A 27,886-nucleotide genomic window follows, 5' to 3' on the forward strand; every position below is an offset into this window, starting at 1 on the left:
TAAAGTCAAGGGCCCAATGTAAAAAAAAAAAAAACCTGTGTTCCCCTTTAAATTTACTTTAATAAAAAAAAATAAATCTATCCATGGGGCTGAGGAGGTGCTTTGTCAAATTTTTAAAACTCATTAAATACATTTATTATATTAGGAGGCTGTTAAATTAACTTACTATTATAAAAGAATCATATTTTGTAAAACCACACCATTGTCATACTGTAACTCTTAAATGCAGATCAAGATGGCCTGGAATATTTAAAAAAGATTAAATGTATGTGCAATACATTTTATTATATACAACTTTTACTATTAAGATTTATTTTTTCTCTTTTTATATGAAGGTAAAATAAGGCACTAAAATAGGGTTTCTATACTTTTTAACAATCTTTGCAAATTAAAGTGATCTGTTCAGATAGACCCTTGTTCAAAAAGTCGAGGCTGTAGTTATCATAAAAAGCTCTTAAACGTGTGATATTCTGACTGAAATTGCATGTTTTGAAGAGTTGTTATATAAATTAGCTGAAATTCTTCAGTTAAAAAGAGAGAAAAAAAACCCTTCCATCTAGAGGTCAGTGCAGAAACCTTCTGGTCCTTAAAAGCTCATTTCACAGGTTTTTCTTTTTCTCCCAGTTCTCTCTAACTGTTGATTGATTGGAGGAGAGTGGCAGACTTACAAGGCAGCAGAGTGCAGCCCGGCTGAGAGCTGACCTTAAACACTCATGCAGACCCATCACATGCATTTATGAAGCCTTCACAGCTTCTGCTCCTGTACAACGATAATCACATCATTGGACACACGGGTTTAAGACTGGGATCAATATCTCATTAGGACAGAATCAAAACTATCTGTTTAAAAAAAGCAAATAATCATTTATGGCAGCTTGATCAAATTTAGCCAAATATTGTGGAACTTATTGCAAAAATGTCCAAGTGTTACAGCGTTATGGTATTAACATAAGATTTAAAAACCAAAAAGGCTCAGTGCTGGAAGAAACCAACCTACTAAAACAAAAGTTATCGTTAATCTAATATGGTATTAAAGATTTTAGGGATTAAGTATCCTAAATTCCCTAATGATTTACGTTTTTAGATATATAAACTAATATTCAATAAATCTACTTGTTTTTAAAAGCAAGTAAAAGCCTTAAAACATTTGAAACAAACAAACAGGCATGCTGGCAGAGTAATTGTAAACTGCCCATTATGTTGGGACGGAGTTTAAAATGGGACAGGACCTTTTTCAACACAAATTGGTTTAAAGCCCTAAAACTAATCAAGGATCCAATTAATCTCAGGCGCCACGAGGAAGACTATTTGTGGTTTTCCACTTCGTAGTTTTATGACTTAATGGTCATTTTGTAGAGATGTAGTGAGAGAATAGTGAATGGTCCCCATTTTTCAAAGGACTCTCAGCAGCCAGCTAATGGGGGTAGACCTTCAAGGACAAACCTATAGATGAGTTCCCTTTAGTTCAGCCTCAGTTGGCGGTTCCCCAACTTCTCTCACTTGGCCGCCGTTTGATTAAAAAGGAACGTTTCAACTATCTTTCAATAAAATAAACTAAATCACTTATAAATGACAAAACTATCGCCTTTAAAATGTAATTATTTAAAGTTTAACCCTTTATTTTCTCGTGTAACAGAATGAAACATTGCCATCAATAATTTCTTCTCAAACTTGGTAAGTTATAAACCATTAATGTTGTCACTTTGCCTGTACCAGCACCCCCATGTTTTGACTATAGCTGTGTTTCCATCCAATTATAATGCAAATGTTGGAAATTTTGACTGAAGTTTTCAAATGTTGGAAAAGAGAAACACAAATTAGAGAGATTTCCGTCCCTTGGAGCGAATCAACCAGGCAGTGCAAAGTTTGGATTATGGGTTTCGCTGTAAAGAAACAGGAAGTAAAGATGACAATTGAGTACAAAACCACAGATAAGTAATAGAATGAAGCTTAAATGGATGTGTTGCAGTTAGTCAAGTTACACTTAAATAATCATGTCTGTTTTCATCTAGGCCTTCTAATGCGATGCTTTAAAATGAGCGTAAAAATGTTGATGATTACACTTCCTGTCCACATCTATAATAATGGTGACTAAAGTGTTTAACAAAATGTGTTTATAACAAAAATACAGAGATAAAAAACATAGAACACAGGTTTAAATCAAGGTAGATGAAATCAGAGGATTCGACACATTCTTAACTATTAAGGTGCGTTCTTGAGAGAACGGTGAACATGTTATTCCTATGTTGAGAGCGGCCTGGGAGCGAGGTTAAAGTCGTGATTCCAGCCTGGTGAAAGACACGTTTTTGGAGAATACAGCAAAGCGTGTGCACCACCACAGCTGCAAAAGAGTAAAAAATCTTTTGTGTATATTTGCCTCATGAAAACCAATCAGGAATTAGATGTGGTTGTGATGTTGGGTGAAGGAGCTCAGCGTAAACAAGTTTTTTTCAATAAAAATAAGAAATAGAGAAACTAATGTTGACAAAGGATGAAGTAGAGCAAGCTATTAAAAAGGTTGGTTGGTTGCTTTGAAAAAAAAAACAACATTTTAATTTAGCCCAAGAATGACTACCGGTAGTTGTCATTTTTGGATCAGAATGACAACCAGCATATTCAGTGACAGTAGTAGCCATTCAAACTTTTCCCACTTTCATTAATGAGCCCTTGGCTGGTCCATGTACAATTCCAACATCTAAAATATTCTTTCTATCATGATTCGTGGACATTAAGATCTAATGAGAAGCGTTATCGTTTGTTCAGACCCTGTAATTCAGTGAAATGGTGGAGTCAGAGTAAAAAAATATGCACACCCATCAGAAGGCAAGTGGCTGGAAGTTGGAGGGGACTTTGCCGCCATTCGGCGGACTTTTGACTGGGAAGGGCCATTTTGATTGGCTGCTGCTGTAATTACTGTCGGCCGGCAGGGGATTTTCTGGTAAAATGTCCAGCGAAAAAAAGCACACGAAACCTGTGTGTTTGATTTTAATTTATTAATTTTATTTTTTGCAGATTTTGTGTTTTATGTGAACGGACTGTTACAACTTGATCAGAATAAAAAAGTCTAGAACTTTGATTTAGGCGGGACCAGTTCAGTTATAGGTCATGGAGCTTTAAGAGGCAGATTTTAGAGCAGAGGTGCAGCTACAAGAACTGACTTTTATTCACATTGGCTCTTGTTTTTTTGTCCATGTTTCTATGGGTGAAAATCGACACATTGATGCTGAAAGGCTTCATTCATAGAATTAGAAGCTTTAATTTCAGATCTAAAACCGCCTTTCTGACCCCATGGCAGCACCATATATCTAGTATAGAGTTGCTCCAGATTCTGTGGAGGAGATGAAGCTGTGACCATTAATAAAGCGATCCGCTGACTCATTCTTATGTGTGATGTTGCTTCTGAGGTGAGAGCAGAGACGAGACGTCTGTGGTCAGGATTAAAATCTAATTCTGACTCACTGTCTTTATGCTGCGAAACTGTATTATAATCTATTTAACGTCAGAGGATGTTTTTTAACAGTCAAAGATATTCAATAAAGATGAGAGATGGATCTCTGGAGAACATAAACCGCACACAGTCCCAGCTCATCTTTTCTTATGCTTCATTTTTATTTTATTCTTTAAATCATAAATAGATTCAAATTATAAGTTATTTCTTTTAAGAGTGGATTTAGTCTCTTTTACTACAGATGACTGCAGAACAGCATTGAGGTTAGAATTTATTACAGTTTTAAGTTAATAAAACCTGTTTATTCTAACCTAATGATACAGATTGTTTTAGTGCATTTATTAAACCTGATAACATTTTACACATACAGCAAAATTCCAACAAACTCAACTCCATAGTTTATAAAATGGGATGGAGGAAGCAGAGGCTTATTGCATTTCCAATCCCCACCATCGCAACAAAGCAATATAACACTTATAAACACAGACTCTGACTCACAACCTTCTCTCTTTATTTACATCCTCTTAGCTGAGGGCATTGTTTGTTAATGTGGGGGAAAAAATCAGTTAGAAATACACAGCCTGGGGCATTGAGGTTGAATCATGGAGCCAATCAACAGCTTGTCTAATTAAGAGTTTAAATCAACGTTAATATTAAGGGTTTGCCTCACTTTCCATTTGTCAGTTCTTTGAGACATCATTTAAATATTTCATATAATGGTTACTGCTCTGCACAGATAAAAAAAACTCCTAAACTAAGTCTTTACAAGCTATTGCATTAAAAGAAAAAAAGGCGTCGCCTTCTATCACTCGCCGTGGCTCACAGACTCCTTCAGAGTTTCAGTAAAATATTGCTTCCAAATTGTCGAGTTATGTTTTCCATCTGCAGGCCGGATTGCTTTGGCTTCCATTCGGAAAGTCTACTGCACATCACTCCCACGGTCCCACCTCAGCCGTCCATCATCTCCAGCGTGTCTGTCTGCAGAACCAGACACAACTGCCTGAAATATGTGTCCCTCCTCTGAGATAAACTCTGTCATCTGTCATTGGTGGAAATGGGGAGGAAATGACACTCAGACAGACAGCTACATTTCCTAAGAGGACATGTAGGGTAGAATAAGAGATGTAAGCGAAGGAACGGCTGCTGCTTTTCACCGCTGCAAGGCCTCGATGAGGGGAAACGTATTCGTGTTTGTTCTGCCGGATATTTGTCCGATATTAAAACTGCAGTGATGGATGAATGAAAGGAATGAACATTATTTGTGTGGCTAGCTCAATGACAAATGCTTTGAAATGATCAAAAGAGAATATTCACAGGGATCTCTGTCTGGAAAAGCCTTGAAATCATAGAATTTTATTTGATCTTTTAAAGAATATTAATAGAAAAAAAAATAGGTTTTAAGACTTTACCCCTTAATCTATTATTTAAGGAAACAATTGTATTACCAAGATGTTTTTTTACATTAATGTTTAGATCATTGTCCGTTATGTTAAATGTTCTGTATAAAATCTCATCTTTTACCCACTGCTATTATGGCTAAGTGTTTTAAACTGAATCTTAAAACCTAAAATAATTTATAATCAGAATTAAACAGTCCAGCTTTGACAAGTTAAAGATTTTCACTATCAGCTGTTCTAAATTACACCGGATCCCAAAGCAGGGGTAAAATATCCATTAACCAAAGTGCCTGATTTAAAGAAACATTTCAGTCACTTTGCTGTTACATGTTTTATGGTGCATACAGCTAATATAATCCAACAGGTTAAATGTTTTACTTCTTAAATATTTAGTGTTAAATAGAATCTTGGCATTTAAACAGAAATGTCTACATTTTAAAATAGAAAAAGACTTTAAAGATTAGAGTGGCCCAGTTTTGACCGTTGCACAAGATAAGAAAAGTTTTAGGAACTCAAACTAGGCAGGTTTATGTAGAGGTGTGGAGATCTGTTAGCCTTGTGAGACGATCCTGATCTCGCAAGCTTTCAAGGTTTCACTCGCAGATCAGTCTGGCTACTTTCCATTAAAGAAAATTTGGAGCAGTTCACCAAACGAACGTCCAATCAGCGTTGGCTTTGAGGCAGGTTGAGGTGTGACGCAACAAGAAGCGCGACAGCTCAGTCTAAAGAACATGGCGGCTTCAGCCGATGAAACTAGCGTTAGCGTGGCTATCGAGCAAGTTTTATCGGAATTACAGAGTATTTCTTCACTGAAAGAAGAGCAAAACACCGCTCTGGAGGCTTTTCTCAGAGGAAAGGATGTTTTTGCTCTTCTCCCGACTGGTTTCGGCAAGAGTTAGCCTGGCTGTTAGTACGTCATATACTTCGTTGATCTGATTGGTTTATTCGGCCCGTCTATCACCAACATAGGCCAATCAGCTAACCAGTATTTTCGCCCCTTCCCAAAATTACTTCAACGGAAGGTTTCCAGCTGGATATGCGGAGCAAATCCATCTGGTGGAGTCAGGTTAGAGATCTGTCAGGTCTGTGGGCAGGAAGTATCTCCTGTAGTCACTGACTCTGATGCTGCTACACCTGCATATGATGGAAGACCAGATCCTATTCTCTGCTACTGACTTGTAAAAATGACAGCACTGACTTTGACTGGAACTCCGATGTGCAGAGATGGAAAATGATTGGCGAGAGTACAGTTCCCTGTGGTTCTTCTGTGCTGCTGATCACCTCTTAAGTTTGTCAGGTAGTCTTTGATTTAGGAGTCCAGGATTTAATCTGAGTCCCATAGAGTTTATATAATAGTGAATAAGCCTAAAATATCCTGAAGGAATGATATCTGGAGCAAATATCTGGAACAGTCATTAATGCAGATTGGACAAAAGTAGAGATCTGTTGCCATGATGTCACCATTGTAAAAAGCCTAAAAAACATTTACTTACATCAGAGGATGTTCCCTTATTCGCTCCGCCACTCGCCTTAATTTTCCTGCCGCTCCGGCAAATTCGCTCCACGCTCGCTCAAACTTTCAGTTTGTAATCATGCCAGGACCCTGGGACACAAGGCGTTGGATCTTATGATGTGACCGATACATGTGTATTGTCTTATTTAACTGGCTGTTAAATTATCGCACTGTTTCCCAGCTGTGAACGTAACGCCTCACTCCATTCATGTTGCCGCGTTTCCTATTTAAGTATTAATTTATTTTACTAGAGTACATTAAAAAAGGTCACATTGCATCGCATTGCAAATGAGATAACGTATAATGCATGTGTGCGATCCATTTTCAAAAACAGGCTCTTACCACAACAATCACTTTATGTAAACCCACTCTGGATTGTTAAGTGTGGTTAGTGTATGTTTTTATGATATTTTATTCCACTTTTTATCACACAATATGCAATCCTCGTCCCGGGGATTCCGTGGTAAAGTTGAAACATAGACTATAAAAGATCATATGCACAGACTACAGCATAGGCATTGGCCTAGGTTTTAAGCCAAACAAGGTGGAGCAAAATACTCGCTCTGGCCTTTAAATTGAAAACAGCTCTGCCCTCCGCCATATTTCTTCTGCTCCGCTCCGCTCACATGCTCTGCTTATCATCAACCTAGAAGCACAGTAGTGGAGGTTGGATTCCATCATGAAGCAGATCCTATAGGCGTCATGTGTTTAAAACTGAAGCCATGCTGAAACATTACCAACACCACAGGAAATCTGGAGAAGAAGAGCTGGAAGCTTCAGTTGAATTTTGTTCTCAGGAAAAACTACTAATGGCAGAGTTTAATTTTCTTTCACTAGGATTTTTTTATGTCTCATTTTGTTACATTTCCTTTGGAATCAATGAACTGATATTAATTATCTGGATGATTTAGTACTTTTGATGCATTTTAAGTGTATATTTAGGGTCGTGACACATAAAGGCAGTCACTGGTGTGCAAAGTGTTGACTTTCTTTTTTTGTTTCCAGTTTTAATTTGATAAGCAATATACACATTTTATTATTGTTAAGATATGATCAAGAATATACTGTCTGGCTGCCTGCTGGAAATAAGACTTTATATTAGTTCAAAGCTTGTTTTAAAACTTTTACTGACTTTGTTTTTGATGTCTCCTCTGCAGAGAAAAGAAGTTGTCTCGAACCAGTGCTCTGAAGGTCCTGGACCATGCTATGATTGGTCCAGAGGGAGCAGATAACTGCCATAAGTTTGTGGATGTTCTGGGCTTACGGACCATCTTCCCACTTTTTATGAAAACCCCAAAGAAGATGAAGAAAACTGGTACTTCAGAGAAAGAGCACGAAGGTCAGTCTCTAATTATAATCCGAAGCAGCTCGGACTTATTTTTTCTAAGGACAGGAATCTGTTGCAAATATTCAGCTCAGTTCTGACCTCTTTAAATAGTAAAAACGAGGAACTTAAGTTTATATTTTTAGACTTTGGTTATGCAGAACCTTGTGTTACCTGCTAAAAAGGTGCATGTTTTATGAAAATTAAACATCTTAACATCTCTCGTCACGTCATTTAGTAAACTATGTCTTTTTCAGTCAAAAAAGAGGGAAGATGTTTAATATTTAAGAAAGTTTGGCTGCCTTTTTTTATTTTCAATTAAACATGAAAGCTTTCTGCACTTCTCCACTATGCAAATCTCCACTATTGCACTACTTTGTCTACTCTGTCTTGTTTTATCACCTTTTATTACACATAAAAGTTTTATCTGCCTTTAAAATTAATCGCGCATGAACCTTTAATGAACTCATACTTTGATCTCTGTTATTGAATTTTATATTTCAGCAGTGGGTCACCTTGAAGTTTAAATGCTTTATTCTTTTCCATTTAATATGTTACAAATTTTAAATAACTACATATTCTGCTGGACTTTCTCTTGTCTTTTTCTAGGTTCCCTTTTATTCTCCCTTTCGCCTCACACTCAGCTAGCAAGGAAATGGCGCCAATAACAGAAATACAACTCGCGATATCCCCCTCCCTCCCATAGGAAATGAACTGAAACAGGATATTTCAATCATGGATGTTAAGCTAACGAATCTACAGCAACCGTGTGAGGCTATCAATGTTACCTATAAGTGTTTGGTTTGTGTTTTTCAAGGCACAGAACTTAAAGTCGTAGCAAAGTCATATTTAAATGTCAAATCATTCTGGCTTAAACATGTATATAAATGCACTCTTAATCAGATGATATTGTCACAAAAGTTAGAAAATTACTATATATAAAAAAAAGTGTTGTTTTTTTCCACGTTATCTTATGTAGGCCCGTTAGTATTAAATCAGCCTGAACACCTAAATTCAGCCAATCATATATCAAAGTTCTTCTGTCAATCAAATTTTTTTCGGTCATATCATCTTGATTCATATGTCACAGCTAATATACGCTATTACGGTGGCTGGGAAGTGCAAATCAACAATACAATATCTGAAACACTTTTAAAAATCTTGAAACAACTTTACATTTGAGAAAACAAAATTACAACAAACTAAACACTTTCACAAATCATAAAACACATTTACATTTCAGAAAACAAAGTTACAACAAACAAAACACTTTTACAAATCATAAAACAAATTTACATTTTAGAAAACAAAATTACAACAAACGAAACACTTTTACAAATCACAAAACAAATTTACATTTCAGAAAACAAAATTACAACAAACGAAACACTTTTACAAATCATAAAACAAATTTACATTTCAGAAAACAAAATTACAACAAACGAAACACTTTTACAAATCATAATACAAATTTACATTTCAGAAAAATGATTTGTAAAAGTNTGATTTGTAAAAGTGTTTCGTTTGTTGTAATTTTGTTTTCTGAAATGTAAATTTGTTTTATGATTTGTAAATGTGTTTCGTTTGTTGTAATTTTGTTTTCTGAAATGTAAATTTGTTTTATGATTTGTAAAAGTGTTTCACTTGTTGTAAATTTGTTCTCTCAAATGTAGAGTTGTTTCAAAATTTGTAAAAGTGTTTCAGATTTTGTATTGTTGATTTGCACTTCCCAGCCACCGTACTCAATGGTTGAAATAAGAAATAGTATCCCAGTGTTCACGGGGATGGACGTCTGTGTCTTCAGCAGACGTAGAGCTAATAGAACTGGCAGCGTTGCGAGGCAAGGGCTCAAACATGTACAGCTCTAAGCCTTCTACACCAAACCAAGCTTCTGCCGCCCTGGCGTCCTCTTCCGCAACATCTTCGTCCCCGCTTTCCTCCTCTAAATAAAAAAATGTATGACGGAGGAGAGTCCTTCGCAACCTCTGACACTGAACTCTCCTCCTCTTGCATGTTTCTGCTGTCCATAGCGTTCCTTGACAGTGTCGTTTCTTAGTCACCAATTTAGGGCTACTTGGTCCCAATGTCATTTCACATTGGGAACCTACTAGCACTAGGTTGCTAACTGGTTAGCAAGATGCTTACGATAAACCGACCACAATCAAACTTGCTTGCGAATCTTCCACCACAACAATCCCGCCCTCTTGATAAACGACCAATCACATTAACTTTATTCACTCGTGTAAAGCCGGGCACAACTCGTGAGAATTGGGAAATGCAACGGTTGGAACAGCTGCCTCCTTCCGACTTGAAACATCAAATAAAATCAACTGCTTAAAATGCAATCTTTAAAATCAAACGAAACAAAAATAGTAAAAGCTGTGGCGTAAATTTGTCTGCATCTTTATTACTGATATTTGACGTCTCACGCTTTTTCGATAGAGTCGCTCGCTCATGCGTCACTTTGCTCCCTCTTCATCCCGTCTGTTTGATATCCGTCCAATCTTGATTGATTTTCCTGTCTGCTCTAAAGCCTCCTTGCTGGAGTGAGAGGTAGAAGGTCTAAACTAGCGGGAAATAAGATATAAATAAAAGGAATATTAGAATCTCTTAATGGCTTAAATTGTTTGTTTGGCTACATTCAAAAGTTTCATCCGTGTCGGTTGTTTTTTTTCTAGCTGTGCAGAGAAAAACAGATTGTCTGCTTTTGTGTCGATTATCAACAAGAGACTCAAATAAATTAAAAGCAAAAGGAAAATTATGGAAGATAAACTTCCCCTCCTGCATCCCACCCATGTGCTCTGAGATTTGCAAACCTACAGACAGGGAAGAGCACCCACCCCTAAGAGAGGAATTCAAATACATGTTTAAGAAATGGTCAAAACTGACATTAAATCATTAAAAGCTTGTTCCAAATATGAAGAATGAGCTTATTTTTTATGACTGGCCACGAGATTTAGGATGCGAATGAAATTTGTTTACTGAAACAACAAAAAAAACAACAACATATTGTAAATATGCTCTATCCAGAGCTCCGCAGGTAGCCTTTCTGGGCATTGAACACTCACATACAGTGCATTTAAAATGTGCTGTACATGTCTGTTGGTGATAACTTAAAGCACTTGTTAATTGAGGTGCATTAATTTGCTAAGAATTTCTGCTTTTATATTAGAACTACACGATATGGTCTTAGTCTTTTAATAATGCTAAAAAATAGGATTAAAAAAGCTTTTCATAACTTCTTTGCAGTCGTTGTTAGGCATTTTTATTGAATTTATTTTAATTCTGTTTTCAATCTTGGATTGCCTCTACCTTTGAATTCATTTATGAAAATGTTTTCACATTATAAATATCTACTTCCTTGATCGATGTAGTTCGATTCTTGTATGGAAGTGAGTTATTATTCTAATGATCACGAGCGATCCAAGTCTGAATGCTTCTTTATTTCATCTTCTTTTATTTCATGTTCTTTACTCTCAGTAATTTTGCCTGTAGAGGATTTTCCATCACGTCTCCACTGGTTTGTCAAAGTGCCTTAGGTGTAATGAGATGCCTGTCAAAATGCAAATCATATTGAGTTAACCATCCCTCTCTATAAGCCTACTAATTGAAAATGTCATTAATCAAGGGGTTCTTCTGAATAACACAATAACACTGTAGATTAATTAACTATTGTATGCTTCAAACAAAAGTAATTAGGAGGTAGGGACCTCTAAGTCCTTCCCTCTTTAGTCCCGTCTGTCTTTCCAATCCATTTAATTGCTCTCTATTACAAACTATTGCGCGAAGATCGTTCCTTGCAAAATCCTTTCTGAAACGGAGTCACTCTAAATGACCTGAGATCACCAGGCCAGGTTAGCATAAATGGAGCATAATGAATGAAGAGGTTGTATGTGGGAATAAGTAAATAAATAAATAAAAATTTGAAAGGCTGGAAACAAAACCCCAAACGACAAATCGTATCCCGTCGCTCATGAGCATTCTCGTCACATTTCAGTTACTTGTTCTGGGCTTTCTGTTTATTGGTGTATGTACTTTGTCATTACCACCGAAATGAGATTGTGTGATGGAAATTGGTACCAGCCGCTTGTAATATTTAGGTGGCTAATGATGCGAGCGAGAGTTCGAGGGAACAGAAGTAAACAACTAATTTACATGGCGAGGCACAATAGTCATAGTTCCATCTCCAACTCTGACTCGGAAAGGGGTTTGTTTGTTTGTTTGCTCATGTGCATGCGCCTTGTGTTGGTAGAGAGTGAGGCTGAGAGACACCGCAGATGCCTTTGTACTTGATGTAATTTAAATTCCACACAAACAAGCTCCCAGAGCTGCAGATGCCCGAGTTGTGACCCTTATTTTTCTAATGAATGCTCTCAAATAAGTAATGAGGAAGGCATGCATGCTGAGAGAGACCTGTATTAGAGAAACTGTCAAATTCTAATGCCTCTGCTGTTCTTTGGATATTTGCATTAAAAGGAAAAAGGAAAAGCCCCCCTAATGAAAACAGAATGTCTTTATTAAAGCAGCTGCTCCTGCAGACAAAACAGAGGTTGTAGGTTCATTATATATTTATGAGAGAAGTCTAAACAAGCAGTTAGATTACTACTATTTATTCTTTTGCCACAAATGTAGATTTTCTATTTCTATTTCTTTTATTATGAGTGCAGTGTTTAGTAAACCTAAGTTAGACTTAGACAAACTTTGTCATTTTGTTTCGACATTTCGTTTATACAGCTTTCCGAACCCTCAAAGTAATAAAAATCTTTTTTTAAACAGTGTCCTGCCTGGCAATGTGGCAACAAGAATAATTGTATTGATGCCCAAAAAGAGCCAAACACATTTTGCTTTCACAGGTGGAGCAGTACAGCTATCGCAATAGTGTTCCACTTGATTTATGCATAAAAATAGCTTTATTATAATTCATGCAGGGAGTATTACAGATTATATGGACACTGCAATGTAAGTAGAATAGAAGAGGAAAAACAGGAAAATGGAGAAAAGATGAAAGAAAAAGGAAGTAACAGGAAGACGATGATGAAACATCTTCTGTCTGCTTCATCACCTGCAAAACAGATGTAAAGGAACATAAAATAAATATAATGTTGTTGCTAACACCCACACAGGCCTATAGAAATCCCTCTTCACTCCTCCCTCCACAGGAAAGCCTGCCCCAGATGTATAGAGAATGAAAAATGAATTTAAAAAAATACATTTAAAGACTAAATCTGAGAAAGCAGCAGTTACTTTCAAACCCTTTTTTATATAATGCTTTGTAAAATTTAATTTCTGAATTGCACTTTTTTTCCATTAACAAAATATGTGGCTCCCCAGGTACTTTTGCTCTAAACATAGTTAGATATATTAGTATAACAGTGAAACATGGTAATCTGAATTAAACAATAATAAAAAAAAAAATCACAGAGTTCAATCAAATGCTGATTAAATGCATCTCTCGCTTAATCATCCCTTCCAGCACTGATTGCTATTACCACAGATTGGGATCAATAACATTCTACATGAAGCACATTTGATTGTGATCTTTGTTGACAGACTGCTATCATGTAATCCTATTATAAATTTGTTTTAAAGGGAAGCTTTGTAGTGAGATCTCTGTGTAAAGAGGCATCTTATTACCATGTTGTTCAAGCTTAGTCTTTCCTGCTGTGAGGTTTCATCAGCTTTCATCTCCATGGATGTGGATATGCTGTGGCATATTTATGTGTTTAATTTTAAAATGGTTAAAACTGTAGTGAAGGAAGCGACGTGCAGAACGCTTAGGAGAAATGTATTACTCAGTGGGTAAGTCAGTGGCAAGAGTTTATTAGCTCAAAGCGTTTTATTAATGTACGGTTGCGTTACTCAGGATGGAATAAATTTCCAATAAACTTTTGCTTTCTAACAAATGTTTAAGGTTATAAAACTATTAGAGGAATGGAAACTGTGTTAAAAATACTGAAGCATTTTTATTTTTCTCAGACTGTTTAAAACAAATTGTGTTTGCATTATTTTTCTCTTCAAAGAGCCAAGTACTTTTTTTCTTTGCTAGATCATGTCTGGTCCAGAAAGCTGACAACCTAAACTCTGTTGTTTCCTCCTTCCTCTGTTGGTTTCTGAAGGAGAGCATGATGACACACTTTACAAACCTAAAATATTAGCTGTCAAATATAAACAGTTTGACAGTTGTTAAAGCAGCATTTTATGTTGGAAACTCATTTCTGATTTATTCATTGGTTTTTGAATCTGACATGTAGCTGGGGGTTAAACCCAGAATCTTAGGCCTGCTGTAATAAAACTTAAGGGTCGGTTTTTGTATTCAGAATCACATCATGAAGTGAGTAGTAACACCATATAGTTTATCAATCAACACTATCAGTTTTAGGGGAGTGTTGGCCTAGTGTTTAGAGCAGTGCTCTAAAAAGGTTGCAGGTACCCGGTTTAATCCCCACAGCCTCCACTCTGGGTTCTTGAGCAAAACCCGTAAGGCCAATTTGTACTTTTGACGCATTGCCTCTGCAATCATCAGTCTTCTTTAACTGACCATGCCACCCACGCAGAGGTTCTGCAACCGTCGTCTGCAACCTCAAATAAATCCCGACAATGCGTCAGATGGTCGCAAACCCACGCAGACCTCTAGCGGAAAGTGCGCAGACAAAAAGCAGCTGTGATTGGTCCTCGGTATGCCTCTCCAGCTGTCTGTGTGGTCGTCCTTCTCGATTCGGTGCTGGGGCGTGCCATTTTTAAAAACCGAGGAACAACTACAATGGACAACTATGACGAAAGGTTAAGCGGTCTTTTTGCCAACTCCATTAACAGAACCTGTTCCTCTTCGATTTTTAGCAACTCTAGATCCATCTCTGTGACATCTTGCAGACACGCCATTGTTGTTCTGAAGATAATCACTCCCGCCAGCGCTGCCAAAGTTCTCGAATAGGCTCCCCCTTGTACTTTGGCAGGAAACTGTCGTGCATCCCTAGAAATTCCAGACCGACAATGCAGAAGCATACCAGCAAAACTGGTATGCGACATTTGATATGTGCGGTTGCAGAAGTATAATCTGCCCTTTAACCCCCACACTGCTCCCCGGGCGCCACACAATGGCAGCCCACTGCTTCCCAAGGGTAGGGGTTAGATGCAGAGGTAAATTTCTCCAGTGTGAAATTAATAGAGTTCCGTTACTATTTTTATTATCAAGTATTTTTATTTTGTGCTTTTAAATGCATATAGAGGACATAGAAGCCAAAATTGCCCTTAAACTTCACCTGGTTTTTACCGCTGATAAAAGTTGAAGATCCACCAAATTTTAATATGATATCAACAAATGTGTTTGGACACCCAGCTTTCACTGACATTTAAACAGGTCTAAAATAGTCGGTTGAGCTTGTTTCTCCTTATGGTTCTGAGTTTGGTTTTTAGTCTAATCAAATTTTGCATTGGCTGAATGGTATCGAGAGTCTGCATCATTTTCTTTGCAAGGTTTCCGTAATTGTTTGTTGTCAATATTTGATTCCCAGAGCAAAATAAACAACAGATGATGCATTGCTGGAGTTTTAATTAGCAGGATAAGGTTGGCATTACTGAAAACTGGAATATGAGTTTAAGTTCAAGTTTAAACGGTATCCCAGGTCCTCAGAGCCCATTTTTTAAACTAGCTTTTTCAGGCAGTGAATGCAGACTCTATACAGGACTGTTCTGTGAGAGTGGGAGGCTGATTGCTTTCCCCAGGCTAGAGAGCAGTCGGTTCGAACGTTTGCTCCTCTGTCATCAGGACTAAACTGTCAGCTCCTGCAGGAATCAAGTTTTCTCTTTAGATTTTTTCAAATAAACTCCACTAAAGTTAATGGTTGCTCGTGTTGTTAAGTGTTTAATAGAATCACATTTACAGTTTAGACTGAAAATATGCAACATAATTTGCTTCACCTTGTTATACAGTTTACATTAGTGGGAGATTATAGTTGCAAACCAGCAGAGCCTGCAGCAGTTTAATATTTTCATCATCTGCATGATAAAATGTATAGCCTTCCACTGTTTGGTCCACTGTTTCAAATCAGATTTTCATAAAAAAAAAAAAAAAGCATTTCAGTCCAAGTTTTTTAAAGTTGTAGGGGAGTCTTATTTAAATGTCAAATCATTCTGGCTTAAACATGTATAGAAATTTACTCTTTATCAGACCATATTGTTGGAAAAGTTAGAAAAGTTCTATTTAAAAAATGTCCTATCTTATAATCTGTGGGGTTTTTATTCCGTTATCTTATTCATGCCAGTTAGTTATAAGTCAGCCTCTATACCTAAATTTGGCCAAACATGTACGGCTGTATGCCTTCTACGCCAAACCAAGCTTCTGCCGCCATGGCGTCCTCTTCCACAACATTTCGTCCCTGCTGTCCTCCTCTAAATAAAAAATGTATGACGGAGGAGATTCATCCACGACCTCCGACACAAAACTCTTCATCTTGCATGTTTCCGCTGTCCATAGCGTTCCTTGACAGTGTTGTTTCTAAGTCACCAATTTAGAGCTACTTGGTCCCAATGTAATTTCCCATTGAGAACCTACTAGCACTAAGCTGCTAACTAAACTTGTTTGCAAACCTTCCGCCACAACAACCCAGCCCCCTTCATAAACGACCAATCAAATTCACTTTATTCACTCGTGTAAAGTCGGGCAACACTCGGGAGAATTCGGAAATGCAACGGTAGGAGCAGGCATTTCCCTACGACTTTAAATGTATTTGTAAATGTCAACTTCCTTTATGTCACACTTTGAAAAGGAATAAGTTGCATTAAAGTGCTGCAATGCAAAAAAATGAGAACATACCAAATTACAAAAAATGAACGGAGTTTAAAAGGGGGATAAACACAGAAGGTGTGAACTACTAAATCATTTTAAAAGTTAAAAGATGAAAATAGTGAAGATGTGAAGCAATTTGATTCCAAAATTGTCTCTTTAAAAGGACCTTAACAGTTCAGAGCAGCTCTGGCACGATCACCTCTACTTCTCAGATTGGACCTCTGAAAAACTGAAAGCAATTGGTTATTTGCCCCTTAGTGTTCTTAAGGATGAGTGTTGTTTTATTAGGTCCTTTAAATCTGATGGAGAAAGACCATTAAAACCCCTTTGTTTGATGTTATCTTTTAATTCAAGCCACAAATTTGTTTTATTGGTAGTTGTGATCGCCCTTAGGATTAATGAAGAAAAGGTCACTCCTGCAGGGCTGTAAGTGTTATCTAGCCTTTGTGATTGGTGGCTCTCTGAGAGCCTTTACCACCCCCTTTAGTTGGGGAGTTAATATCAGTCGTATTGCTGTACCTAACCAACATGGGTAAATTAACCTTTAATCAAAAGCATTTTTTAACAAAACCATTTTAAAAAACCTTATTAGTTTGTCATTTTTTATGTTTACTGTTCAAACTGGAAAATGTGATCCTGCTGGTAAGGATTCAACCCCCCCACTTTTTTTGGAGTTGATTTGGAAATCCTGATTTTTGGCTTTGCATTATCTGCTGCGAAAACAGGTGATTGTCTATGATAAAACAATGTTTCTTCAGTCTTTTATATCATTATTAAATATCTCATTGTAAAGGAACTTTTTTAAGTAACTATTGACCAGGTGTCAGCTTCAACCAGATGAAGAATATGTTTTATTTAGCTTTGACTCCCTCTTTTGAATCCACAACCCAATCATGCTTCCACGGCTTCACAAATCTCTAAGGAGCAGTTTCTGTAGGGTTTTAACGTCTGGAGAGAACGTTCCAGAGCCAGCGATCAATAGCCTTCTGAGCAGGGCACGGAGGTGGTGACATCAATTACCAGTTGGATCAAGCTGATAAAGTAGTGTCCTTTTGGAAATGGCAGTCAGCCTGCTTGTCTCTTTGTACAAGAAAGAACGTGTTCTACAGTAAAACAAGGGAACCTTTCACCGGACGAACCTGATTTGCAGCCAAATTGCATTTTTCCTTGTCTTGTTGGTTAATTTATCAGAGGAGCAGAACACTTATAATGTCTGACATGTCCTTGTCTTCAAGATTAAACATTGTTAGCAGGATACAAATTTAAATATCAAGAGAGTGGAGGTGAGACCGATTTCTGGGTTTTATGTCCGAATTCCGGATTTTCACTGATTCCATGACTTTTTCCTAAGAACAATAACAAAAAGTGCTTCAGTTTCTCTTATACAGCAGGTTTTAATTTTAACAGAAGTTGCATTAAAGCATATATTTATATGTATCCGTCTCTGTCCATCAATCCATCCATGAATGAATAAACAAGGATTTTTAGTTTTGAGAAATAAAAGAATAAAAGTAGGAAAAACATCTGACAGTGGAATATTTGATCTGTTTACCACTGATTAATGGCGGTCAAGGGAAACGTGCCCTGCAATCTGGCCAACATAGCTAGTTTCAAAGCTGTTTTGGATGCAATTTTGCAGCAGGAAGAACTTGTGAAGCTTGACATGTTCCATCAAGCAGGCTGACCAGCGGTATTGTAACAACAGCTTTGCTTTGTGGATCATGTTGGTGTCCTGTGTGATTTTTAAAGTAACATGGTTTGTCCTGGCCTCTGGAGGCTGTCAATTGAACATTCGCTTTTAGAATTACAGCGACACTACCATGGCAAGCAAGGCGATCACAGTGTTGATGGTTTTGTGACTGAGTACGAGGCAAGGGAGATCTCTCCTCCATCTTTACCAGAGGCAGAGGAAACTCGGAAAAGAGAGAAAGTTTCTGTGGAGGCAAGCAACCTGAGCTGCTTGTCTCCACTGAACTGGGTTCGGGAATTCAGAGATTCCTGAACCCAGATTTGGTTAGTTTTAGTTTGGATATTAGATTTCGTCTCCTCCTCCCAACATACAGTGGTTTTCATGGGCACTGTCATGAATATCAGAACCGAATGCTTTCGAGAAACAAACATTTATTTTTTTGTCTTGTGACCCATTTGCAAACATAATGTAAAATTATTATTTTAGACTTGAAAAATGCACACTGCTTTTTATTATGATACATTTTCATTTGTTTTTTTAATAAAATGACATAATGAAAATGGTTATTTTAAAATATTTTAATTTTCCGTTATAAAAAAATTATTTAATTTATCTCCCATCCTTAATCAAGCCGCTGTGTGTAGGAGTAAATCTGCATTAAGCAACAGCCGAGGTAAGAGCTGCTAACCTTAGGTTCTCTCAGTTGCATCATAATATCAGATACCGGTAATCAAATGGTAAAAAATCAGATGCAGAAACCCCTTTTAAACCTGAGGAGGGCGCCAAATGGAGAGTTGTAGACACAGATGCTGGATTGAAACAAATGTGCAGTACCTTGCCAGAATAATGTCCACATAGACAGCACTACAAGACATCCAATTGTAAAGTTTATTTTAGCAAAAAACAAATCTTTCGGGAGTAAACAGTGCTTTAGATACAAACCTACCTTAATATGAATTAAGACACGCTTTATGTAGCATGAGAGGACATTTGGCTAAAATACCATTTGTTTCCTCGAATGCCAAAAATATTGCACTGTGACGCATTTATTGGTTGGGGTAATAAACTGTTTAAACTCCATTTTTCTTTGTAAGCAATCAAATGTTTGACCGAGCTGCAAAATCTGTCAATGTAATGTGATTTGATTTTTTGTTCGAATGATTACTAAATTGTGACCTATTTACACATTGCATAAATACCAGATGTCACAGTAAATTGACATCTGGTAAGCTGTCATTAAACATCTGTTTAATGATTAATTTTTCATGGATAAGTGGCTGGAATGAAGATAATCTCTCCAGTTAAAGCTGAAATCGGAATGTTAGTTAAATTCACAATATTTGCTCTTGGCTGTTTGCAGTTTAAATGCTAAAGGAACCAAACTTATGCTGCCTTTTTGACGCCCTCATAAAGGGCATTTTAGAAACGCGTTCTTTGCAACACCTATATCACCTTTCTTATTTGATTTCATTGCTCCACATTTTGTTTCAATCTTTTCTCCATGTTGGAGGCGATGTTCATTTGTCTCCTTGATATGCAAACTGTCAGATTGACCCAGAGACATTGCTCTGTTCCGTCTGGAGCCATGGAATGATAAGGCAGGGTTTACTACGTTTTACTGGATAGGAAAAAAGTGCATGTCAGTAGTGCATATGTTCACCTGCCTGCAAACAACTAGGTTTAGTCAATGACAGAGCCTGAAGGGCCCGGGGTTTGCCTTTTCTTATTTATATGTGCAAAAATGTGGTAAATTAGTTTAAAAAATACAGTTTCTATGGCAGTTAAGCTCATTGGAAGTAAGTTTGTTGGCCAAATTCAGTTTATTTTTATTCTTTTTAGTGTAACCAGTGTTTGTGTTAAAATGCGCTGGAAAGAGCTGTAGGGTATTTCAGTGTAGAAAGGACAAATTTGAATGTAGCAGCCCGCTACATTGAAATACGCTGGCAAAAAAATCTTGCTCTGTTGATGAGGAAAAAGCAAACTTTCTTCTTTCAGATAAAACTTTCCTATTGATTAGGACTGGTACATCGCCTTTCAAGCGTAGTATATGCCAGTTTGTTAATGCTTGCTACTGTGGAGTATAAATCAGCCTTTTCTGGCTCTTTAACGTCATTAGGTTTTAGATGGCTTATTTCACAAAGTTGGAGGCTTCTGCTGATGCCTTTAGCTGCAGTGGTCCATTATAGGAGCTTTTCCTGACGTCTTTTTTTTTGTTTGATTTCTTAGGTCTCTGCTTTTCAATCTGCCCGATCGCTGTGTTGTATGTTGTTTTAGTGCACTTTCTGGGCTTTCTGCTCATGCGGTTGATGGATTTACGTGCCTTCTGAAACAACTGACGGTGGCAGGTGTTACAGTCTTTAGTTTTCTCAGCTCTCATGCCTTGTGAGTAAAGACACCGTGGGTCATAGGGGGATTGCACAAAGGAAGCCGACAGCAAACAAGACCCCTTTTTTAAAATGCAGGAATGGGATTGATTCCTGCTCTCCTGTTGCTTAGCAACTGCAAAGCCTCATTGAGAGAGAATATTGACCTCTTGTTGATAAAGTCCAATTACATTTTTCTTCCTTCGCTTTGTATATATCTAGAGGTTTTAACAATGTCATAATGTGCCCGCCCCCTCCACACCCCCCACCCCTGTGTACACTGCATTTTTATCCAATATCTTGGAGAAATATTGTGTTATGATTTCCACCTGCTCTCTGAGCCTGTGAGTAAGGGATGTGAATGCGATCCTTCTTACAAAGCATGAGTAACAAGGGGTTTCATTATGTTTGTGTTGCTAATTTAGTCAATTAACATGTCTGCTGATCTTCTGCTCACTAAATGGCCCCAAAGCTGCCAAGAGCAAATTTCTATCACTGCAGGAAACTTCATTCGGCCTCGGCCAAAACTGTTACACATGCACCAGCATGCTCTGAAATAAAAAACCCATTTCAAAATTTAATTTACGGTTTCTTCTCATTTTCCTTCAAGCTGGCTTATGCTGTTATTTTAAATGATCAAATGTTAATCAGGTTGCTGCTGCTGAGGGCTTTGCTGAGATGAACTGTGGTTTAACTTGTTCTTTTGGGTCAGAAATTTTAAGTTTAAGTCCTACTGGGTTTTTAGCTCCTTTCTATCTAATTTACAGTGTCTATAGACATATTTATTTATATATCCACATTTCTCTGCAAGGACTAGAAACCCTGGCTTGTGAGTTACAGCTTTAATTTGAACTCCTCCTCAGAACACGTCTGCTCCGTCATCGCTTCCATGCTGAGGAACCTCAAGTCCCAACAGAGAACCAGACTCCTCAACAAGTTCACAGAAAACGACTGTGAAAAGGTGAGTTTTCCTCCTCTTCCTGCCAATGCTGTTTTGAATCTGTAGATGTTTATTTTAAATTAACTTAAATATACTTTCTACTGTGGAATCAGAGGTAAGAAAGGAACTGGTTATCTTACTGGTTTAATGGACTTTGTGGACTAAATTATACACAGAACAATCATGTCATTTGCATGATGAATTTTTTACTGTTTTTCTCTGAAATAGTTATTTATTCATTGTTATATGAAATTCTTCACATTCCTTTAGGATTCCCTTCTAATATTTGTAAACAGTTTGCAGTAATTTTATTAAATTAATTTTTGAGTTCTTTTAACTTAATACTCTGTGAGTTAAAGGAAAATTCCGGTTTTTAACACTTTTAGCCCATTTTCTGTAGTGTCCAGGATGAAATCGAATGATCGACACCAAAATTTTGACAATTGGTCCTGTCTCTGCTTTTTGGCTCATACAGAATCCCCCCCTGGCTGCTTCAGAATGGCTTCCATAGTGCATGTCCGATAATGTCCTTAAAACAACCTGAAACGTTCTTTTTTTAAAATATGCTACTCACCGGGTCGTCAGTGCTGTTCAATGACGTTCCAAAAAACGTTTCGTAAAGAAAAAACGTTCCTGTAGTGTTTTATTTAGCATTTTGTAAATCCCATTGAGTTCTGTTGGAATAGTCAATATCCCTCCGCCACCGGAAACGGAAATGGGGCCTGTTTACGCTTAGTTGTAGTCTTTTCGCAAGGCCCAAGTGTTTCTGCTCCACTCTGTGTACTCCGACGTCGAGGTGCTAACGTCTCTGTTAAACACTTTAAAAAACTCTGAAAATGGAATACGAAAGGTGGATTCTTGAGGAGGACATATTGGACTTTGAGTTTGACGGTAGAGGATACCGTCGCCAACTAGTGGTCTGGAGTGTGCAACGCTTCAGATTCGAACGGGAAGCGGAAGTTTATAAGCGGTTGTGATGTATCGGAAAAAATAGTTCTGGGATTTACAAAATGCTAAATAAAACAAGACAGGAACGGTTTTTCTTCACGAAACTTTTTTTGGAACGTCATTGAACAGCGCTGACGACCCAGTGAGTAGCATATTTAAAAAAAAGAACGTTTAAGGTTGTTTTAAGGACATTATCGGACATGCACTATGGAAGCCATTCTAAAGCAGCCAGGGGGGGATTCTGCATGAGCCAAATAGCAGAGACAGGACCAATCGTCAAAATTTTGGTGTCGATCATTCGATTTCATCCTGGACACTACAGAAAATGGGCTAAAAGTGTTAAAAACCGGAATTTTCCTTTAAGAAGATGAGCCGCCAACCAATGAGCAGAAGTTGACTTTGTAAGACACACCCCTCCTTATATGCATAATGGGGCAGAAATGCATACAGAAATGTAAATACGACAGGCAGAAATAAATGAGGAAAAAAAAAAAAGAATAATACAGATAATAAAAAATAAAGTTGAATATTATAACGGACAATACATAAATAAGGTCATTATAACAAAAGCGAATAAATAAAGAAGCTAATTAAAAGAGATATATACATTTATGTCTCATTGTATAATTTAATTTCTACCTACATTTATTTATTTATTGTATTTTTTGAGGCAATTAATTGTATGCTTATTTATTTATCGAGCATTTATTCATTTCTGTATTTATTTTTAATTATGGGAGGATTGGTCCTCTATACTTATGGGGAATAATAGATGTGTACCAATTTGTTGGTGTTGTTTTTTTCTGTTAAAATTTGGCAGGAACATTATGAAAAGATTTATTTTTTAACTATTAATTTAAGCCTTGAATCATCTGTTTAAAGTGATGAAAGGAACAAATGTGTAGCATTATGGTTTCCGTTCATTGAAGGCGCCCCACTGAGCCCTAAGGTTTGAAAGCAAAATGGAGAACTGTCTCTTTTCATTTTTTTTTCTTAGACAGCAGAGTTTGTAGGTAAAACATGTATGTCTGAACTTTCATAGATCACAAACGACAGATTAAAACTAGGCAAATAAAACATCAGTAAAACTCAGCAGTGAATTAAAGTTAGTCATAATTTTTAGATGTTTCTTTCTAAAAGGCCTTGGCCACTGAGCAGAAGGTCCTGCCTTCTGGGTGGCTCAACTAGCAGGCCTTCATCACATGACTTTAGAAATTTGCTAGAGAAGTAAGAGGGTAAAAGAGACTATTTTTTATCTACTATAAAACCAAAGCCTAAACCTGGTCCAAGTTTCCTAATAGAAGGTTTGACATAGAAGGCCAAACATTCAAAAGCAGGAATTTTAGTTTTGTCCCCACATAGTTTGACTCATGTAATCATCCAGCTTTTTACAGTCTAAGCACAACTGTAGTTATTGTGATATTATTTTAAGTATATTATGCCGTTTTTATTTTTTCTCTTCCTGTTAAATATTTATTCTGATCTGTGGTTCTAATCTTCTGTCACCTTCCCTCCGTCACACTCGTCATTTTATCTCCAGGTTGATCGACTGATGGAGTTGTATTTTAAATACTTGGAGGCTGTGCAGCAAGCTGATAAGAGGATCGAAGGAGAGAAACATGTAAGAATCCATATATTCATCCTGCATTTCTATCAGGGCAGGACAATAATTCAGTATCGATATATCGCAATATTTTTTTATTCAATAACGGTTATATGACAACAGTTTTTTGATATTTCAGTAGAAGGCTATGAGTACAGTGTTTACAACACATTGGCTATGTGAGTGACGATGTTTACCACAATGGGCTAAGTCTTAGCAACAATATGAGCGATACGGTGATGAAACATACCGTCTAACTGGCAAAAGCCTTCCTGGTGAATGCCTCATATGTCTGATTAATGATGGGTAAACCATTTAGCATGATGCTCATAAGCAACAGTTGGTGATCAATCTTAGAGTCGAAGTAGAATAGCTACTTGTGCATTTTATATATATATATATATATATATATATATTTGTGCATTGTAAGTGTGAATTTGAAGATGTAGAGAGAGTTACATTCCAAGTTTTGTATTTGTAGAATTAAAAATACCAAAAAAGTGCCCCCTGCTGTCCGATCAAGAGTACTACCCACAAGTCACATAATTTTTTCCGGTGTGACATTTGTGTCAAAAGTAAAAATGAAGGCATAACTTGTAAAGTTAAATTTGTGACGCACAGAAGCAGATTTGTGCAGTTGTATACATTGACTTGTATTTGTGTTAAGGAAAAAAAAATTTTTTTTAGATATATTTAAGATTCTCAATATACGAGTTTGAATTTGTTTTACACCATTTGTTTTAGATCAGCTGTAGTAAAACTGAATGGAAGACATTTTTGATGTGCAACTCACGGAACACAATTTGTGTACTTGTACTCTAGAATTTAAAGAGGTGTAACTTTTTTTTGTAATTGTGAAAGATTAAAAATATCTACAGTTACAAAACACCAAAGTTACAATGCACAAATAATTTTGCAACAATAGTTCTGAACCACTTGAAGCAAAACTGAGAATGTAAGAGATTTTTGATGTGCAACTTCTAGAACAGAAGCTGTGTACTTGTACTTAGAATTTGAACAGGTGTTAAAAAAAAAAAATTTTTTTTATTCTACGAATACAAAAATTGGAATGTAACTCTATCTACAACTCCAAATTCACACCTAAAGTACACAAATAGTAATGAAACAAAATAACCTTCAGAGTTGTGCTGCTTTTAAATAAATTAAGAGAGTAAGATCTCTGCCTTCAGTGCCAATAAGAGTTTATCAAAACCTAGATCTTTCAGAACTGACATGGGACCTTTAGTTTGCACTTTCTCTGACAAATGTCAGAGAAACATGCAGTTAGTTAATTATTTTTTTTTTCTCATCACAATACAGCTTAAGCTCGGCTACAGCTTCTTATTTGGATGTGATTTTGACTAGGCTATTTTAACACATTAATATCTTTGGATCCAAACCGTTCCACTGTTGACAATCATTTTCTTTTTGTATTTAGCTGCGTTCATGTTTCAATCAGCTTTGACCAGCTTCCCTTCCCTTGTTGAAGTAAAATATCCCCTCAGCATGATGGCGCCGCCACCATTTTTTTTCTCTGTGAGATGTGATAAAGTTGAATTTTATCTTGTCTGTTCAGATTAACTTTTTCAGCATCCTATAACATAGAAAAAGTACATAAATGGAACCCCGCCTCAAACTTAATGTAAATGTAAATGCTTTGGTCAGTTCTTAAATACTAAGTCCCTCTGTTCTACACGTTATCTTGAAATTGCAGTTCTTGCTACTATCATCTCAAACCTTGACTAAGCACTTTGGTCAGTTTTTATGCAGTTTCCAAAATGTTCTAGAAATAAAATGGTATGGTAAATATTTGCTGGAATGTTACATAATTCAGCAAGACTTTAAATGGTTACTCATAGTTCTGCAGGGCTCAGTAACTTCAAATCAACCCGCCAACATTCGCTGATTTGTTTATTATTTTGTCAAATAGAGCCTTTTAACATCACAGATGCTGAGATATTAACTACAAACAATGTTATAAAGCTTTAAGTAAATGTTAAAAAAAGAATCAAAACTATCTGAATAAAAAAAAAAAAAATTAGAATGGAAAGTTTAAGTCTTTCTGGGGGTATTCAGGCAGCTCTGTGTTAGACAGCTTAATGGAGGGATGGAGGATAAGGTACCAGACAGGGGATAATGGTGCAAAAAGATTCTCCTGTCTTCAGTAACGTAGACGGACAAAAAAAAGTCACAGAAACACTAAATACTTGAAGAGGAGCCTGGTAAAATGGAAAATAAAGACATGGTGATACGGTTGGAGTGAAAGAGGGAACGGCAAAGTCAAAGGAGGTGTGGGAGGAGACAGATAAGTGAGAGATTCCTATCTTAAGATGACAGAAGATTAATTTCTTAGACAGACAGCACGTTAAGATTGCCAAGAAAAGGCCAGACAGTTTGACATTCTTCTCTTTTTCTTTTTTTTTCTCTGCCCTTGTCTCTCTCCATCGCTCTCTCGCCTCCTCTGGCCTGATGGGGAAATGGGGCTTTATGATAACCTGCTGATAAAAAGCGTTGTCCGTGTGTGCAGCTATCTTTGAAAGCACATTGCCAAACCGCCCCTTTTTGCAGTCATTCAGGGAGCAAGAAGGCAAACAGTGACATAAAACACCTATTTTTATCATTTGTAGCACAGCTAAACAGTTGCGTTCCTTACACCATATTAACATTAAAGTTCTGATGTTGTATTAATTTGAACCAAGCTGAACAGCAGATTGAAAAGCAGGTTAACTAATAGAACCATGAAAAGTGGGGTGAATATGAAAATAACAAAGATAATATGGTGCTTATTGAGCTTTTTATCTTGTAGCAAAGAGCAGAGGGTTGTTCTGACCTCTCAGGAGCTACAAACCTGTTTGAGTTTAATTATGCATTGAGTTGCTCTCTGTAACTGATCCATTTCTCATGATTGACTGAAGCATAAAGGTGAAAACTTCTCATCTTTTGACAACTTTATATTATGTTTGATTGAAGTCATTCCAAAATGTTTTTGGCTTCCTTCATTGACAATTTGCTTCATTTGGTAACCCTTGTTAATGCCACAGTAGTTTCCCGTTAGATTTAACCTCACTGCTCCGTCATGTTAATAATAACATTGATAGCAGTTATAGATCTAAAGTTGTTCTGGTTTTATAGGATGTTCTCTTAGAATTTAGATCAGGGGTCTGCTACCTTCCAGATCTATAGAACCATTTTATGCAGAGCCCAGCTAAATAAGTTGTGTGGAGACACAATAACTACATGACCTTTGAATAAAATGCACCTAATTAATATTGTTAAATATCCTCTGCAACCTAATTTATATAGACACATGTAGAAAACAGATAATCTAGGATACATTGCAGATAAGTGTCTAATGCAGAGGTCTGATCCAGACCCACCTGCTGGCTAATCCGGACCCAACTTGATTTAAAACATTTATGAATTACAGCATGTTGTCCGACGACAGTGTCTAAAGGGCTGGTTATACTCCCCGCAGCAGTGTGTCGCAGTGAGCTGGACGCAGACATTTTTTATTTATGCGCAAGAGAATCGGGAACTAGCTGTGGGTCTAGATACGACCGAGGCAGTAGAAGTGGGGGTGAGTTTTTCCGACAACAGAGGGACATGAGGGCGAAAAAGAGCGGATATGATATCCGGGTGGCAAAGCTACTATGAGAAAAAGCAGAGAGGGCATAATGTTAGAGATTGAACTAAGAGATTCTGCAGAGTGGGAGAATAGAGATAGAATGAAGCAGAATGATGAAATAGGGGTCCCTATGTCCTCCAGCAGTCTAAGTCTATAGCAGCATAACTATAGAGATAGCTCAGGATAGCCCAGACATGGGCATACTACGGCCCCCAAAGCCTAACGGGCCGTATACGGCCCGTTAGGCTTT

At 37.1% G+C, this 27,886-nt stretch overlaps 1 protein-coding gene across 1 annotated transcript in view; it reads left to right on the top strand.

Annotated features, from left to right (window-relative positions):
• The window catches only part of ctnnbl1 (catenin beta like 1), a 96,856-nt gene that overhangs the window by 36,218 nt on the left and 32,752 nt on the right, over positions 1-27,886 (top strand). The window contains exons 11-13 of the mRNA XM_015380442.1: positions 7,516-7,697; positions 21,384-21,481; positions 23,949-24,029. Of these exons, the coding sequence (XP_015235928.1) occupies positions 7,516-7,697; positions 21,384-21,481; positions 23,949-24,029 (361 nt within the window). The remainder of the gene's footprint in view (positions 1-7,515; positions 7,698-21,383; positions 21,482-23,948; positions 24,030-27,886) is intronic.

The sequence above is a fragment of the Cyprinodon variegatus genome, unplaced genomic scaffold (genome assembly GCF_000732505.1).
Source record: "Cyprinodon variegatus isolate N-32 unplaced genomic scaffold, C_variegatus-1.0 Scaffold214, whole genome shotgun sequence".
NCBI lineage: Eukaryota > Metazoa > Chordata > Actinopteri > Cyprinodontiformes > Cyprinodontidae > Cyprinodon > Cyprinodon variegatus.